The 14,059-nt window shown below is 43.7% G+C and overlaps 1 protein-coding gene across 1 annotated transcript; it reads left to right on the top strand.

Moving 5' to 3' along the window:
- The first annotated feature begins 44 nt into the window (after positions 1-44).
- On the top strand, positions 45-6,266 carry LOC139382427 (actin related protein 6). The gene is made up of 11 exons (XM_071126476.1): positions 45-273; positions 1,447-1,564; positions 1,700-1,768; positions 1,915-2,038; positions 2,266-2,401; positions 2,720-2,776; positions 2,906-3,004; positions 3,322-3,400; positions 5,183-5,354; positions 5,469-5,607; positions 5,757-6,266. Exons 1-11 carry the CDS (start codon positions 206-208, stop codon positions 5,884-5,886), a joined length of 1,191 nt encoding a protein of 396 aa, XP_070982577.1. The 5' UTR covers positions 45-205; the 3' UTR covers positions 5,887-6,266.
- The last annotated feature ends 7,793 nt before the right edge of the window (positions 6,267-14,059 follow it).

Genomic DNA, 14,059 nt, shown 5'->3' with positions numbered 1-14,059 from the left:
GAACTATTGTTATCAAATACGCTTCCTCCCGCCCTAACTATTGGAAGGACACATTTCTTGAGTTATGATTGGCCAGAAAGAAGCACGCTAGAAGAGCGCACGATACATTCGATATTTGCTCAGCTATGTAGCTAGCTACTGTAGTTTGATTGTTTATTGAACTACAGTTTAAGTGGTCCTGGTATAATCTCGCAAGTTACAGAAAATGACCACTTTAGTTCTTGATAACGGAGCTTATTCGGCCAAAATTGGATACAGCCACGAAAAAGTCAGGTAACATTAACGTTACAAGCTATGATGCTAGCTAACAAATATAACTGGATAAACATACCGTTGTGCTTTTTATTGTTGGATGTTTTATAGAAAAAAATGCATCTATTATTGTGACCAATTTCAAGGGAATAATCAGATCGGATGGTTAAAGCTTCAGCGTCACTTGTTTTGGTATGGACGGGTTGGTTGTTCAGCAGCAACTGAGGCAAAACATGCGGGATTCTTAGATTGTTGACAACGTGTAAACTATATTTCGTCTCCAATGTTTATATTTAACATAAATACATTTCCACAATGAGCACTTGTCTCTCAAATACTTCGTTACTTATTGGTTAACTAGATTTGATCCATATTAGCATTGACATGAAATCAGTCAGAACAAGACAGGATGGTATCAACAGCTTGATTAAAGTTGTTGCAACCAGTCACTTACGATTCCCCACATGGCAGTTTGTCATTGTTGGTAGCTATCTGGCCATCCAGAATCACAAAAACTCATGGATTTCTGCCCCATTGATGCGTGCACATCGTTTTCCTGAATTTGTCAGCTAACCCATCTATACAGATGGGGCTAGGGAATTGAGCTCCCTCTCAAATTCATAGACTGTTCTCTAGCTAGATGCAAGGACTGACACTTCATGACATGTACATGATATTTTGAAGCTTTATGTTCTTGTTTGTAAACAATGGAGTAATAAAACCTTTCATTTGGGTAATAGAGAAATAGTCGTACTAGCTAATGGGGCATTTATAACTTCAATAATCAATGGGAAATATCAATAATATTCATACCTTTTAAATGAGTATTTCAGGATTTTACAACTTGATTTTAGATGGTTCCTAACCCTGAAAGTTGTTTTCAAGCCAGGAGAAATTGTAATGCATGGTTCGGTTTTCTTTAAACAGCCACTGCAAACTTCAGCTAGCTTAAGCCACTGCAAGTTAAGATTAACGGAAGTGATGTGGGCATGTAAAAAACAAATCTAAAGATAGTTACGTTTGTAGTGGCTGTGTAAAGAAAACCGAACCATTGATTACAGTTTATCCTGGCCCATAGACTACTTGCAGAATGAGGAACCATCTAACATTAAGTTGTAAAATCCTAAACTACCTCTTTAACCGGCAGACCTCTTCGATTTCAAGCAGAGTGCTCTTGTTTCTCTTTTCCCATAGCGTTATCCCAAATTGTCAGTTTCGCTCCAAGACGTCAAGGTTGAAGACTTTTACCGCCAACCAACTGGATGAAATCAAGGATCCCTCAGGACTTTTCTACATTCTCCCTTTCCAAAAGGTGCGCACGTGATCTGGCCGTGTCGTCCAGGGGGTTGCACTGCATCTTGCCAGTAAATTATTCCTAGGCTTGGCGGACAAAAGGGGCACTGCATCCGATAGACTAAAATGCTTTTTATTGTCTGTTCTGTTGCAGGGTTACCTTGTTAATTGGGATGTCCAAAGAAAAGTGTGGGATCACCTCTTTGGAAAGGAAATGTTTAAGGTGCTGTTGATCCATTGTGTTGTGATTAATGATTTTCCACAATTAGCTGAATCACAAATGTTGTGTAAGTAACCCTATGGAATTGAAGATGGGTGGAGATTGATAACAGTAGGGAAGAAGTTGCAATGTGTATGTTATGGCTGCAGGTGGACTTTGCAGACACCAGTGTAGTGATCACAGAGCCCTACTTCAACTTCACCTCCATTCAGGAGTCCATGAATGAGATCCTGTTTGAGGAATACCAATTCCAAGCAGCTCTCAGAATTAATGGTGAGTTCAATGTACTCAGTATAGGACTTCCCCAGTGGCCGAAGGCTTGTGTGTTTTCAATTAGTAACTATGCTAGATCTAAGATATCTATATTTTGATCTTACACTGTGACTGAATGATAAATTCAACCCCATGCAAGTTAAATTATGATGATACAGACCTGGCTGTGATAATGGTAGAAAGTATTCCTACTTGGCTGTGTAATGCGGATGTCCTCTCTGTTTCAGCTGGATCCCTGAGCGCCCACCGCTACTTCCAGATGAACAACCAGGAGCTGTGCTGCATCGTGGTGGACAGTGGCTTCTCCTTCACCCACATAGTCCCCTACTGCAGGGGGAAGAAAATGAAGGATGGGATATGCAGGTTAACACTATTGCTATTCAACATTAACAGTGCAAAAATGTTAACAAAAAGTACTATAATTTTCAAAAACGTGCCACGACATGATTCAAAATGAGTTTGGAATATTTCAGATCACAATTGTATTATATACACCTTTTACCAAACCTGTAACCTCAACATGGACGTCTTAAAAATACATATTTTATGAAATATAGTAGCCTTTGGTGTTATTTATTTGTGCTGTGCCCTAAAGCTAATGCGACATGGTTTTGGGATTTAGCTATTAGAATGTAACCATACTTTGAGTTGACCATAGTTTCATTTTGTTTCCCTTGGTAGGATCAACGTAGGAGGCAAGCTACTGACCAATCATTTGAAGGAGATTATTTCATATAGGTAAGATTGTCATGTCAAACTGACATTGACTATTGTGTTCATAGTTTTGTACAGCTCCTCCAATGTCACGTGTTTGTGCAGAATTGTAATTGATATAATTTTATTGCGCTGAATGTCCTTCCTCAACAGGCAGTTGCATGTCATGGATGAGACCCATGTGATCAATCAGGTGAAAGAGGATGTGTGCTATGTATCCCAGGATTTCTACAAGGACATGGATATAGCACAGTAAGGACATTTTCATTTTTATTAGAGCATCGTCAGTTAAGAACAAGTCAGTTAAGAACAAATTCTTATTTACAACGATGGCCTACTGGGGAACAGTGGGTTAACTGCCTTGTTCAGGGGCAGAACGACAGATTTTTACCTTGTCAGCTCAGGGATTCGATCCAGCAACCTTTCGGTTACTGGCCCAACGCGCTAACCTGCCGCCCCAAACTTGTAGGCTACTATTTAATTGAAGCAGTTATGTCAGTAGATAAGTGAGACAAGTGAGACCATTGAGTGAGTGTTGATTTAAAGGTGGTGATCGACTCTGTTTGCAGGTTAAAAGGAGAGGACAACACAGTGATGAGAGATTATGTGCTACCAGATTTCAGCTCCATCAAGAAGGGCTTTTGCAAGGTATGGATTCTTCACACGCATTTATTTGAACCCACTTTCCGTTCATTGTTACACCTAAACTCAGCAAAAAACATGAACTGAACAAGTTCCACAGACATGTGACTAACAGAAATGGAATAATGTGTCCCTGAACCAAGGGGGGTCAAAATCAAAAGTAACAGTCAGTGTGGTCACCAGCTGCATTAAGTACTGCAGTGCATCTCCTCCTCATGGACTGCACCAGATGTGCCAGTTCTTGCTGTGAGATGTTACCCCACTCTTCCACCAAGGCCCCTGCAAGTTCCCAGACATTTCTGGGGGGAATGGCCCTAGCCCTCACCCTCCAATCTAACAGGTCCCAGATGTGCTCAATGGGATTGAGATCTGGGCTCTTCGTTGGCCATGCCTCACCAGACATTACTGGCAACAACGTCGCCTATGGGCACAAACCCACCATCACTGGACCAGACAGGACTGGCAAAAAGTGCTCTTCACTGACGAGTCACGGTTTTGTCTCACCAGGGGTGAGGGTCGGATTCGCGTTTATCGTCGAAGGAATGAGCGTTACACCGAGGCCTGTATTCTGGAGCGGGATCGATTTGGAGGTGGAGGTTCCGTCATGGTCTGGGGCGGTGCGTCATAGCATCATCAGACTGAGCTGGTTGTCATTGCAGGCAATCTCAACGTTGTGTGTTACAGGGAGGACATCCATGACATTCCTGACTTGCAGGAAATCATGCACACAAAGAGCAGTATGGCTGGTGGCATTGTCATGCTGGAGGGTCATGTCAGGATGAGCCTGCAGGAAGGGTACCACATGAGGGAGGAGGATGTCTTCCCTGTAACGCGCAGCGTTGAGATTGCCTGCAAACCGCCCCCAGACCATGACGGAACCTCCACCTCCAAATCGATCCCGCTCCAGAGTACAGGCCTCGGTGTAACATTCGTTCCTTCAACGATAAATGCGAATCCGACCATCCGACCGAATGAGACAAAACCGTGACTCGTCAGTGAAGAGCACTTTTTGCCAGTCCTATCTGGTCCAGCAATGGTGGGTTTGTGCTCATAGGCGACGTTGTTGCCAGTGATGTCTGGTGAGGACCTGCCTTATAACAAACCTACAAGCCCCTGGTCCAGCCTCTCTCAGCCTATTACAGACAGTCTGAGCACTGATGGAGAGATTGTGCGTTCCTGGTGTAACTCGGGCAGTTGTTGTTGCCATCCTGTACCTGTCCCGCAGGTGTGATGTTCGTATGTACTGATCCTGTGTAGGTGTTGTTAGTGGTCTGCCACTGCGAGGACGATCAGCTGTCCGTCCTGTCTCCCTGTAGCGCTGTCTTAGGCATCTCACAGTACGGACATTGCAATTTATTGCCTTGGCCACATCTGCAGTCCTCATGCCTCCTTGCAACATGCATAAGGCACGTTCACGCAGATGAGCAGGGACCCTGGGCATCTTTCTTTTGTTGTTTTTTCAGTCAGTAGAAAGGCCTCTTTAGTGTCCTAAGTTTTCATAACTGTGACCTTAATTGCCTACATCTGTATGCTGTTCGTGTCTTAACAACCGTTCCATAGGTGCGTGTTCATTAAATGTTTATGCTTCATTGAACAAGCATGGGAAACAGTGTTTAAACCCATTGCAATGAAGATCTGTGAAGTTATTTAGATTTTTACAAATTATCTTTGAAAGACAGGATCCTGAAAAGGGGGCGTTTATTTTTTTGCAGAGTTTACTTTACAATTTAAGGAGGTTGTGGATGGAGTAGTCCCCTGTTCTCTGACCATCCTCTGTGTCTTCCCCAGCCAAGAGAGGAGATGAACTTCACAGGGAAATACAAGACTGGAGAGCAGATCCTGCGCTTGGCCAATGAGAGGTTTGCCGTCCCAGAGATGCTCTTTCACCCCTCAGACATCGGCATCCATGAGATCGGCATCCCTGAAGCGCTAGTCAACTCCATCAACAACATGCCAGAGGGTAGGAGAAAGAACAATCATCACACTTTCACTCACAGCCATACAAGAGATTGGTGAAGGGTGAAGAGGTGTCAATGAAATAAAATGTAATTTTCTCTCCTGTTTCCTTGTATAGAGATGCAGCCCCACTTCTACAAGAACATTGTTCTCACTGGGGGTAACACATTGTTCCCAGGGTTCAGAGATCGGGTGTACAAAGAGGTCCGCTCCCTCACCCCCACCGACTTCCAGGTTTCTGTGCTGCAGCCACCCAAGTGAGTGCACAGGCAGGGTCTATTTAGAAGAGTGAAGAAGAAATAAACACTAGTTTGCAACTACTTTTCAAGGCTTAACATTTTTATTTAGGGAGTAAAATCTTATCACTGATTTGTAAATTAACACGTTTACCTTTCTCTGTCCGTAGTCCAATCTCCTACCCATGGGAAGGAGGCAAGCTCCTGGCAGAAAACCCAGACTTTGATGAGATGGTGGTCACTCGTGAAGACTATGAGGAGAATGGACATTTCATTTGTGAAGAAAAGTTTGATATCTAAAGGACTTTAGTTGTAATCATATGTCTCACAAAGGTCATTGGACAGAGGATGGCTGAAGCAACTACAGCAGATCCAACAATTACATTTTTTTTTTACTGAAAATGTAATTGGAATTCAGATTTCTAGTACTGTTATTGGGATGCAGACTTTACATTCTTACGTCTTCGGCTATCATTATAAATGTGTGAACATTGAGTCACAGGTAGTGCCCATCAAAGGAGTGTAGAATTTACCAATTCAAATTTACCACTGGGTTTGCTGGCAAACCATGAAACAAAATTCTAACTCAATACAGTAACAAACCACCCCTAAAGCCCCTCAATCATCATTAAATTGCTCCAGTGAGTTTATTTGCTAAATAAACACATTCCTCAAGAGTCTGTTAGATGTTGATCATTATTTCCCCCCTACTTACAGATTCAACTTTACTATCAACTTTCGTAGAATCAACTACAGTGGGCAAAAAAGTATTTAGTCAGCCACCAATTGTGCAAGTTCTCCCACTTAAAAAGATGAGGCGTGTAATTTTCATCCTAGGTACACTTCAACTATGACAGACAAAATGAGAAAAAAAAATCCAGAAAATCACATTGTAGGATTCTTTATGAATTTATTTGCAAATTATGGTGGAAAATAAGTATTTGGTCAATAACAAAAGTTTATCTCAATACTTTGTTATATACCCTTTGTTGGCAATGACAGAGGTCAAACTTTTTATGCAAGTCTTCACAAGGTTTTCACACACTGTTGCTGGTATTTTGGCTCATTCCTCCATGCAGATCTCCTCTAGAGCAGTGATGTTTTGGGGCTGTTGCTGGGCAACACGGACTTTCAACTCCCTCCAAAGATTTTCTATGGGGTTGAGATCTGGAGACTGGCTAGGCCACTCCAGGACCTTGAAATGCTTCTTACGAAGCCACTCCTTCGTTGCCCGGGCGGTGTGTTTGGGATCATTATCATGCTGAAAGACCTAGTCACGTTTCATCTTCAATGCCCTTGCTGATGGAAGGAGGTTTTCACTTAAAATCTCACGATACATGGCCCCGTTCATTCTTTGCTTTACACGGATCAGTCGTCCTGGTCCCTTTGCAGAAAAACAGCCCCAAAGCATGATGTTTCCACCCCCATGCTTCACAGTAGGTATGGTGTTCTTTGGATGCAACTCAGCATTCTTTGTCCTCCAAACACGACGAGTTGAGTTTTTACCAAAAAGTTATATTTTGGTTTCATCTGACCATATGACATTCTCCCAATCTTCTTCTGGATCATCCAAATGCTCTCTAGCAAACTTCAGACGGGCCTGGACATGTACTGGCTTAAGCAGGGGGACACCTCTGGCACTGCAGGATTTGAGTCCCTGGCGGCATAGTGTGTTACTGATGGTAGGCTTTGTTACTTTGGTCCCAGCTCTCTGCAGGTCATTCACTAGGTCCCCCCGTGTGGTTCTGGGATTTTTGCTCACCGTTCTTGTGATCATTTTGACCCCACGGGGTGAGATCTTGCGTGGAGCCCCAGATCGAGGGAGATTATCAGTGGTCTTGTATGTCTTCCATTTCCTAATAATTGCTCCCACAGTTGATTTCTTCAAACCAAGCTGCTTACCTATTGCAGATTCAGTCTTCCCAGCCTGGTGCAGGTCTACAATTTTTGTTTCTGGTGTCCATTGACAGCTCTTTGGTCTTGGCCATAGTGGAGTTTGGAGTGTGACTGTTTGAGGTTGTGGACAGGTGTCTTTTATACTGATAACAAGTTCAAACAGGTGCCATTAATACAGGTAACGAGTGGAGGACAGAGGAGCCTCTTAAATAAGAAGTTACAGGTCTGTGAGAGCCAGAATTCTTGCTTGTTTGTAGGTGACCAAATACTTATTTTCCACCATAATTTGCAAATAAATTACTTTTCATTTTGTCTGTCATAGTTGAAGTGTACCTATGATGAAAATTACAGGCCTCATCTTTTTAAGTGGGAGAACTTGCACAATTGGTGGCTGACTAAATACTTTTTTGCCCCAGTGTACTGTCTGGGGAGAAACTGATCTCTGAAGCGGGATCATGGATCCATCTGTGTCATAGAAAAACGGATATGGATTTCTATGAGAATTTAGGTTCTATAAAGCTTTCTCTGCAGGAAAGGCTCATTCTGAGACCATTTGTTCAACGGTTACATCTGGCACCTGACGAAAGTGGCTGGTATTTATTGACAATCATTATGAGAACACATGTAAGAGGTCATGCATGCTTATGACAAGATGCATTCCAACCACATCTTAATGCATTATACCTGTTGGTGTAACAGGATAAATAACCACGGCAAGAATCGGTGAGAAATCCAAATTGAGATCAGGCACTGGTGTCTTTAGTCATGGGACGTCTACTGTTGCTAGACGTCATTTCCGGTCACAACTTGCAGACTTGTTTTCGAGTTGCTGTGCGTTTTGATGCCAACTTGTTTTGCTACCTGACAAATTTATGGTTTTTACTTTTTAATTACCGTTTATATTTTTGTTTTTTTTTCCTCAACTTTTTCACTCCGGACACTTTATCTGGACACGATTCGTCAGGACCTCCAACAGCCGAAGCTAAGTAGTAACATTAACGTGATGCCTTCTAATTGCAGTCGCTGTACTCGCCTTACGGCGAGGATAGCTGTGCTACAAGCCCAGCTTCAGACGCAATCGCTAGGCAAGGGTAATTTCAGTGTAGGAAAGGATGAAACCGCGTCTGTGCCACCAGTAAGTACAGATAGTAGTATAAATCCCCTGGCACAGTCCCCGCAGCCGGACAACTTTCTCACGGTTTCTGGAAGGAAATGCTGTGGGAACGCTCAACCGGTGTCGCTCATTCAGCCGACAGAAACTTTCAACCGGTTTTCCCCATTAAGCAGCGGGTCGGAGTCAGAGGCCGAGTCTTCTCTGGTCTCTACTCCCGTTACGGGGTCTGAGACGCCGAAGCTTCCCACCATTAGCTCTTACAAATTGAAAACTCTAGTCATTGGCGACTCCATTACCCGCAGTATTAGACTTAAAACGAATCATCCAGCGATCATACACTGTTTACCGGGGGGCAGGGCTACCGACGGCTAATCTGAAGATGGTACTGGCTAAAGCTAAAACTGGCGAGTGTAGAGAGTATAGAGATATTGTAATCCACGTCGGCACCAACGATGTTAGGATGAAACAGTCAGAGATCACCAAGCGCAACATAGCTTCTGCGTGTAAATCAGCTAGAAAGATGTGTCGGCATCGAGTAATTGTCTCTGGCCACCTCCCAGTTAGGGGGAGTGATGAGCTCTACAGCAGAGTCTCACAACTCAATCGCTGGTTGAAAAATGTTTTCTGCCCCTCCCAAAATATATAATTTGTAGATAATTGGCCCTCTTTCTGGGACTCACCCACAAACAGGACCAAGCCTGACCTGCTGAGGAGTGACGGACTCCATCCTAGCTGGAGGGGTGCTCTCATTTTATCTACCAACATAGACAGGGCTCTAACTCCTCTAGCTCCACAATGAAATAGGGTGCAGGCCAGGCAGCAGGCTGTTAGCCAGCCTGCCAGCAAATTGGAGTCTGCCACTAGCACAGTCAGTGTAGTCAGCTCAGCTATCACCATTGAGACCGTGTCTGTGCCTCGACCTAGGTTGGGCAAAACTAAACATGGCGGTGTTCGCCTTAGCAATCTCACTAGGATAAAGACCACCTCCATTCCTGTCATTATTGAAAGAGATCATGATACCTCACATCTCAAAATAGGGCTACTTAATGTTAGATCCCTTACTTCAAAGGCAATTATAGTCAATGAACTAATCACTGATCATAATCTTGATGTGATTGGCCTGACTGAAACATGGCTTAAGCCTGATGCATTTACTGTGTTAAATGAGGCCTCACCTCCTGGCTACACTAGTGACCATATCCCCCGTGCATCCCGCAAAGGCGGAGGTGTTGCTAACATTTACGATAGCAAATTTCAATTTACAAAAAAAAAATGATGACGTTTTCGTCTTTTGAGCTTCTAGTCATGAAATCTATGCAGCCTACTCAATCACTTTTTATAGCTACTGTTTACAGGCCTCCTGGGCCATATACAGCGTTCCTCACTGAGTTCCCTGAATTCCTATCGGACCTTGTAGTCATAGCAGATAATATGACTTTAATATTCACATGGAAAAGTATTCACATGGAAAAGTCCACAGACCCACTCCAAAAGGCTTTCGGAGCCATCATCGACTCAGTGGGTTTTGTCCAACATGTCTCTGGACCCCCTCACTGTCACAGTCATACGCTGGACCTAGTTTTGTTCCATGGAATAAATGTTGTGGATCTTAATGTTTTTCCTCATAATCCTGGACTATCGGACCACCATTTTATTACGCTTGCAATTGCAACAAATAATCTGCTCAGACCCCAACCAAGGATCATCAAAAGTCGTGCTATAAATTCACAGACAACACAAAGATTCCTTGATGTCCTTCCAGATTCCCTCTGTCTACCCAAGGACGCCAGAGGACAAAAATCAGTTAACCACCTAACTGAGGAACTCAATTTAACCTAGCGCAATACCCTAGATGCAGTTGCACCCCTAAAAACAAAAAACATTTCTCATAAGAAACTAGCTCCCTGGTACACAGAAAATACCCGAGCTCTGAAGCAAGCTTCCAGAAAATTGGAACGGAAATGGCGCCACATCAAACTGGAAGTCTTCCGACTAGCTTGGAAAGACAGTACTGTGCAGTTTCGAAGAGCCCTTACTGCTGCTCGATCATCCTATTTTTCTAACTTAATTGAGGAAAATAAGAACAATCCGAAATTCCTTTTTGATACTGTCGCAAAGCTAACTAAAAAGCAGCATTCCCCAAGAGAGGATGACTTTCACTTTAGCAGTGATAAATTCATGAACTTCTTTGAGGAAAAGATTATGATTATTAGAAAGCAAATTACGGACTCCTCCTTAAATCTGCGTATTCCTTCAAAGCTCAGTTGTCCTGAGTCTGCACAACTCTGCCAGGACCTAGGTTCAAGAGAGACGCTCAAGTGTTTTAGTACTATATCTCTTGACACAATGATGAAAATAATCATGGCCTCTAAACCTTCAAGCTGCATACTGGACCCTATTCCAACTAAACTACTGAAAGAGCTGCTTCCTGTTTTTGGCCCTCCTATGTTGAACATAATAAACGGCTCTCTATCCACCGGATGTGTACCAAACTCACTAAAAGTGGCAGTAATAAAGCCTCTCTTGAAAAAGCCAAACCTTGACCCAGAAAATATTTTAAAAAACATCGGCCTATATTGAATCTTCCATTCCTCTCAAACATTTTAGAAAAGGCTGTTGCGCAACAACTCACTGCCTTCCTGAAGACAAACAATGTATACGAAATGCTTCAGTCTGGTTTTAGACCCCATCATAGCACTGAGACGGCACTTGTGAAGGTGGTAAATGACATTTTAATGGCATCGGACCGAGGCTCTACATCTGTCCTCGTGCTCCTAGACCTTAGTGCTGCTTTTGATACCATCGATCACCACATTCTTTTGGAGAGATTGGAAACCCAAATTGGTCTACACGGACAAGTTCTGGCCTGGTTTAGATCTTATCTGTCGGAAAGATATCAGTTTGTCTCTGTGAATGGTTTGTCCTCTGACAAATCAACTGTAAATTTCGGTGTTCCTCAAGGTTCCGTTTTAGGACCACTATTGTTTTCACTATATATTTTACCTCTTGGGGATGTTATTCGAAAACATAATGTTAACTTTCACTGCTATGCGGATGACACACAGCTGTACATTTCAATGAAACATGGTGAAGCCCCAAAATTGCCCTTGCTAGAAGCATGTGTTTCAGACATAAGGAAGTGGATGGCTGCAAACTTTCTACTTTTAAACTCGGACAAAACAGAGATGCTTGTTCTAGGTCCCAAGAAACAAAGAGATCTTCTGTTGAATCTGACAATTAATCTTAATGGTTGTACAGTCGTCTCAAATAAAACTGTGAAGGACCTCGGCATTACTCTGGACCCTGATCTCTCTTTTGAAGAACATATCAAGACCATTTCAAGGACCGCTTTTTTCCATCTACGTAACATTGCAAAAATCTGAAACGTTCTGTCCAAAAATGATGCAGAAAAATTAATCCATGCTTTTGTCACTTCTAGGTTAGACTACTGCAATGCTCTACTTTCCGGCTACCCGGACGGATAAAGCACTAAATAAACTTCAGTTAGTGCTAAATACGGCTGCTAGAATCCTGACTAGAACCCAAAAATTTGATCATATTACTCCAGTGCTAGCCTCTCTACACTGGCTTCCTGTCAAAGCAAGGGCTGATTTCAAGGTTTTACTGCTAACCTACAAAGCATTACATGGGCTTGCTCCTACCTATCTCTCGGATTTGGTCCTGCCGTACATACCTACACGTACGCTACGGTCACAAGACGCAGGCCTCCTAATTGTCCCTAGAATTTCTAAGCAAACAGCTGGAGGCAGGGCTTTCTCCTATAGAGCTCCATTTTTATGGAACGGTCTGCCTACCCATGTCAGAGACGCAAACTCGGTCTCAACCTTTAAGTCCTTACTGAAGACTCATCTCTTCAGTGGGTCATATGATTGAGTGTAGTCTGGCCCAGGAGTGGGAAGGTGAACGGAAAGGCTCTGGAGCAACGAACCGCCCTTGCTGTCTCTGCCTGGCCGGTTCCCCTCTTTCCACTGGGATTCTCTGCCTCTAACCCTATTACAGGGGCTGAGTCACTGGCTTACTGGGGCTCTCTCATGCCGTCCCTGGAGGGGGTGCGTCACCTGAGTGGGTTGATTCACTGATGTGGTCATCCTGTCTGGGTTGGCGCCCCCCCCCCCCCCCCCCCCCCCCCCTTGGGTTGTGCCGTGGCGGAGGTCTTTGTGGGCTATACTCGGCCTTGTCTCAGGATGGTAAGTTGGTGGCTGAAGATATCCCTCTAGTGGTGTGGGGGCTGTGCTTTGGCAAAGTGGGTGTGGTTATATCCTTCCTGTTTGGCCCTGTCCGGGGGTGTCCTCGGATGGGGCCACAGTGTCTCCTGACCCATCCTGTCTCAGCCTCCAGTATTTATGCTGCAGTAGTTTGTGTCGGGGGGCTAGGGAGTACTGGAGTACTTCTTCTGTCCTATTCGGTGTCCTGTGTGAATCTAAGTGTGCGTTCTCTAATTCTCTCCTCTCTTTCTTTCTCTCTCTCGGAGGACCTGAGCCCTAGGACCATGCCCCAGGACTACCTGACATGATGACTCCTTGCTGTCCCCAGTCCACCTGGCCGTGCTGCTGCTCCAGTTTCAACTGTTCTGTCTTATTATTATTTGACCATGCTGGTCATTTATGAACATTTGAACATCTTGGCCATGTTCTGTTATAATCTCCACCCGGCACAGCCAAAAGAGGACTGGCCATCCCACATATGCTCTCTCTAATTCTCTCTTTCTTTCTCTCTCTCGGAGGACCTGAGCCCTAGGACCATGCCCCAGGAATACCTGACATGATGACTCCTTGCTGTCCCCAGTCCACCTGACCGTGCTGCTGCTCCAGTTTAAACTGTTCTGCCTTATTATTATTCGACCATGCTGGTCATTTATGAACATTTGAACATCTTTGCCATGTTCTGTTATAATCTCCACCCGGCACAGCCAGAAGAGGACTGGCCACCCCACATAGCCTGGTTCCTCTCTAGGTTTCTTCCTAGGTTTTGGCCTTTCTAGGGAGTTTTTCCTAGCCACCGTGCTTCTACACCTGCATTGCTTGCTGTTTGGGGTTTTAGGCTGAGTTTCTGTACAGCACTTTGAGATATCAGCTGATGTACGAAGAGCTATATAAATACATTTGATTTGATTTGCTTAACAACAGACCTTGTGGGTAAAGATGGCAAACAATTACTTATTTGAGGAAAGCTAAGAAACAACTGTATGCATTATATAACGGCCTGAAGCATTATATATGCTGTTGTTATACTGTTATGCTGATTAGGTTTATATTGTTACCTGTGCATAGAAGGCACTGACATATCTGTACTTTGTACCAAATGAAACTGGGTGTAGCTGGTAGTATGATATCAGTTTCAACTCAACTCCAGAATAAATTGGTGGCTATGAGTGATCATGGAAATATGGCAAGTTTTTGCATGCCTTCCAGTCATGGTAAATCCTACATTTTCAAAGAGAGA

The sequence above is a fragment of the Oncorhynchus clarkii genome, chromosome 2 (genome assembly GCF_045791955.1).
Source record: "Oncorhynchus clarkii lewisi isolate Uvic-CL-2024 chromosome 2, UVic_Ocla_1.0, whole genome shotgun sequence".
Classification (NCBI taxonomy): Eukaryota; Metazoa; Chordata; class Actinopteri; order Salmoniformes; family Salmonidae; genus Oncorhynchus; species Oncorhynchus clarkii.
The sequence above is the reverse complement of the archived record's forward strand: the minus strand, read 5'-3'. Positions and strand labels throughout refer to the sequence as shown.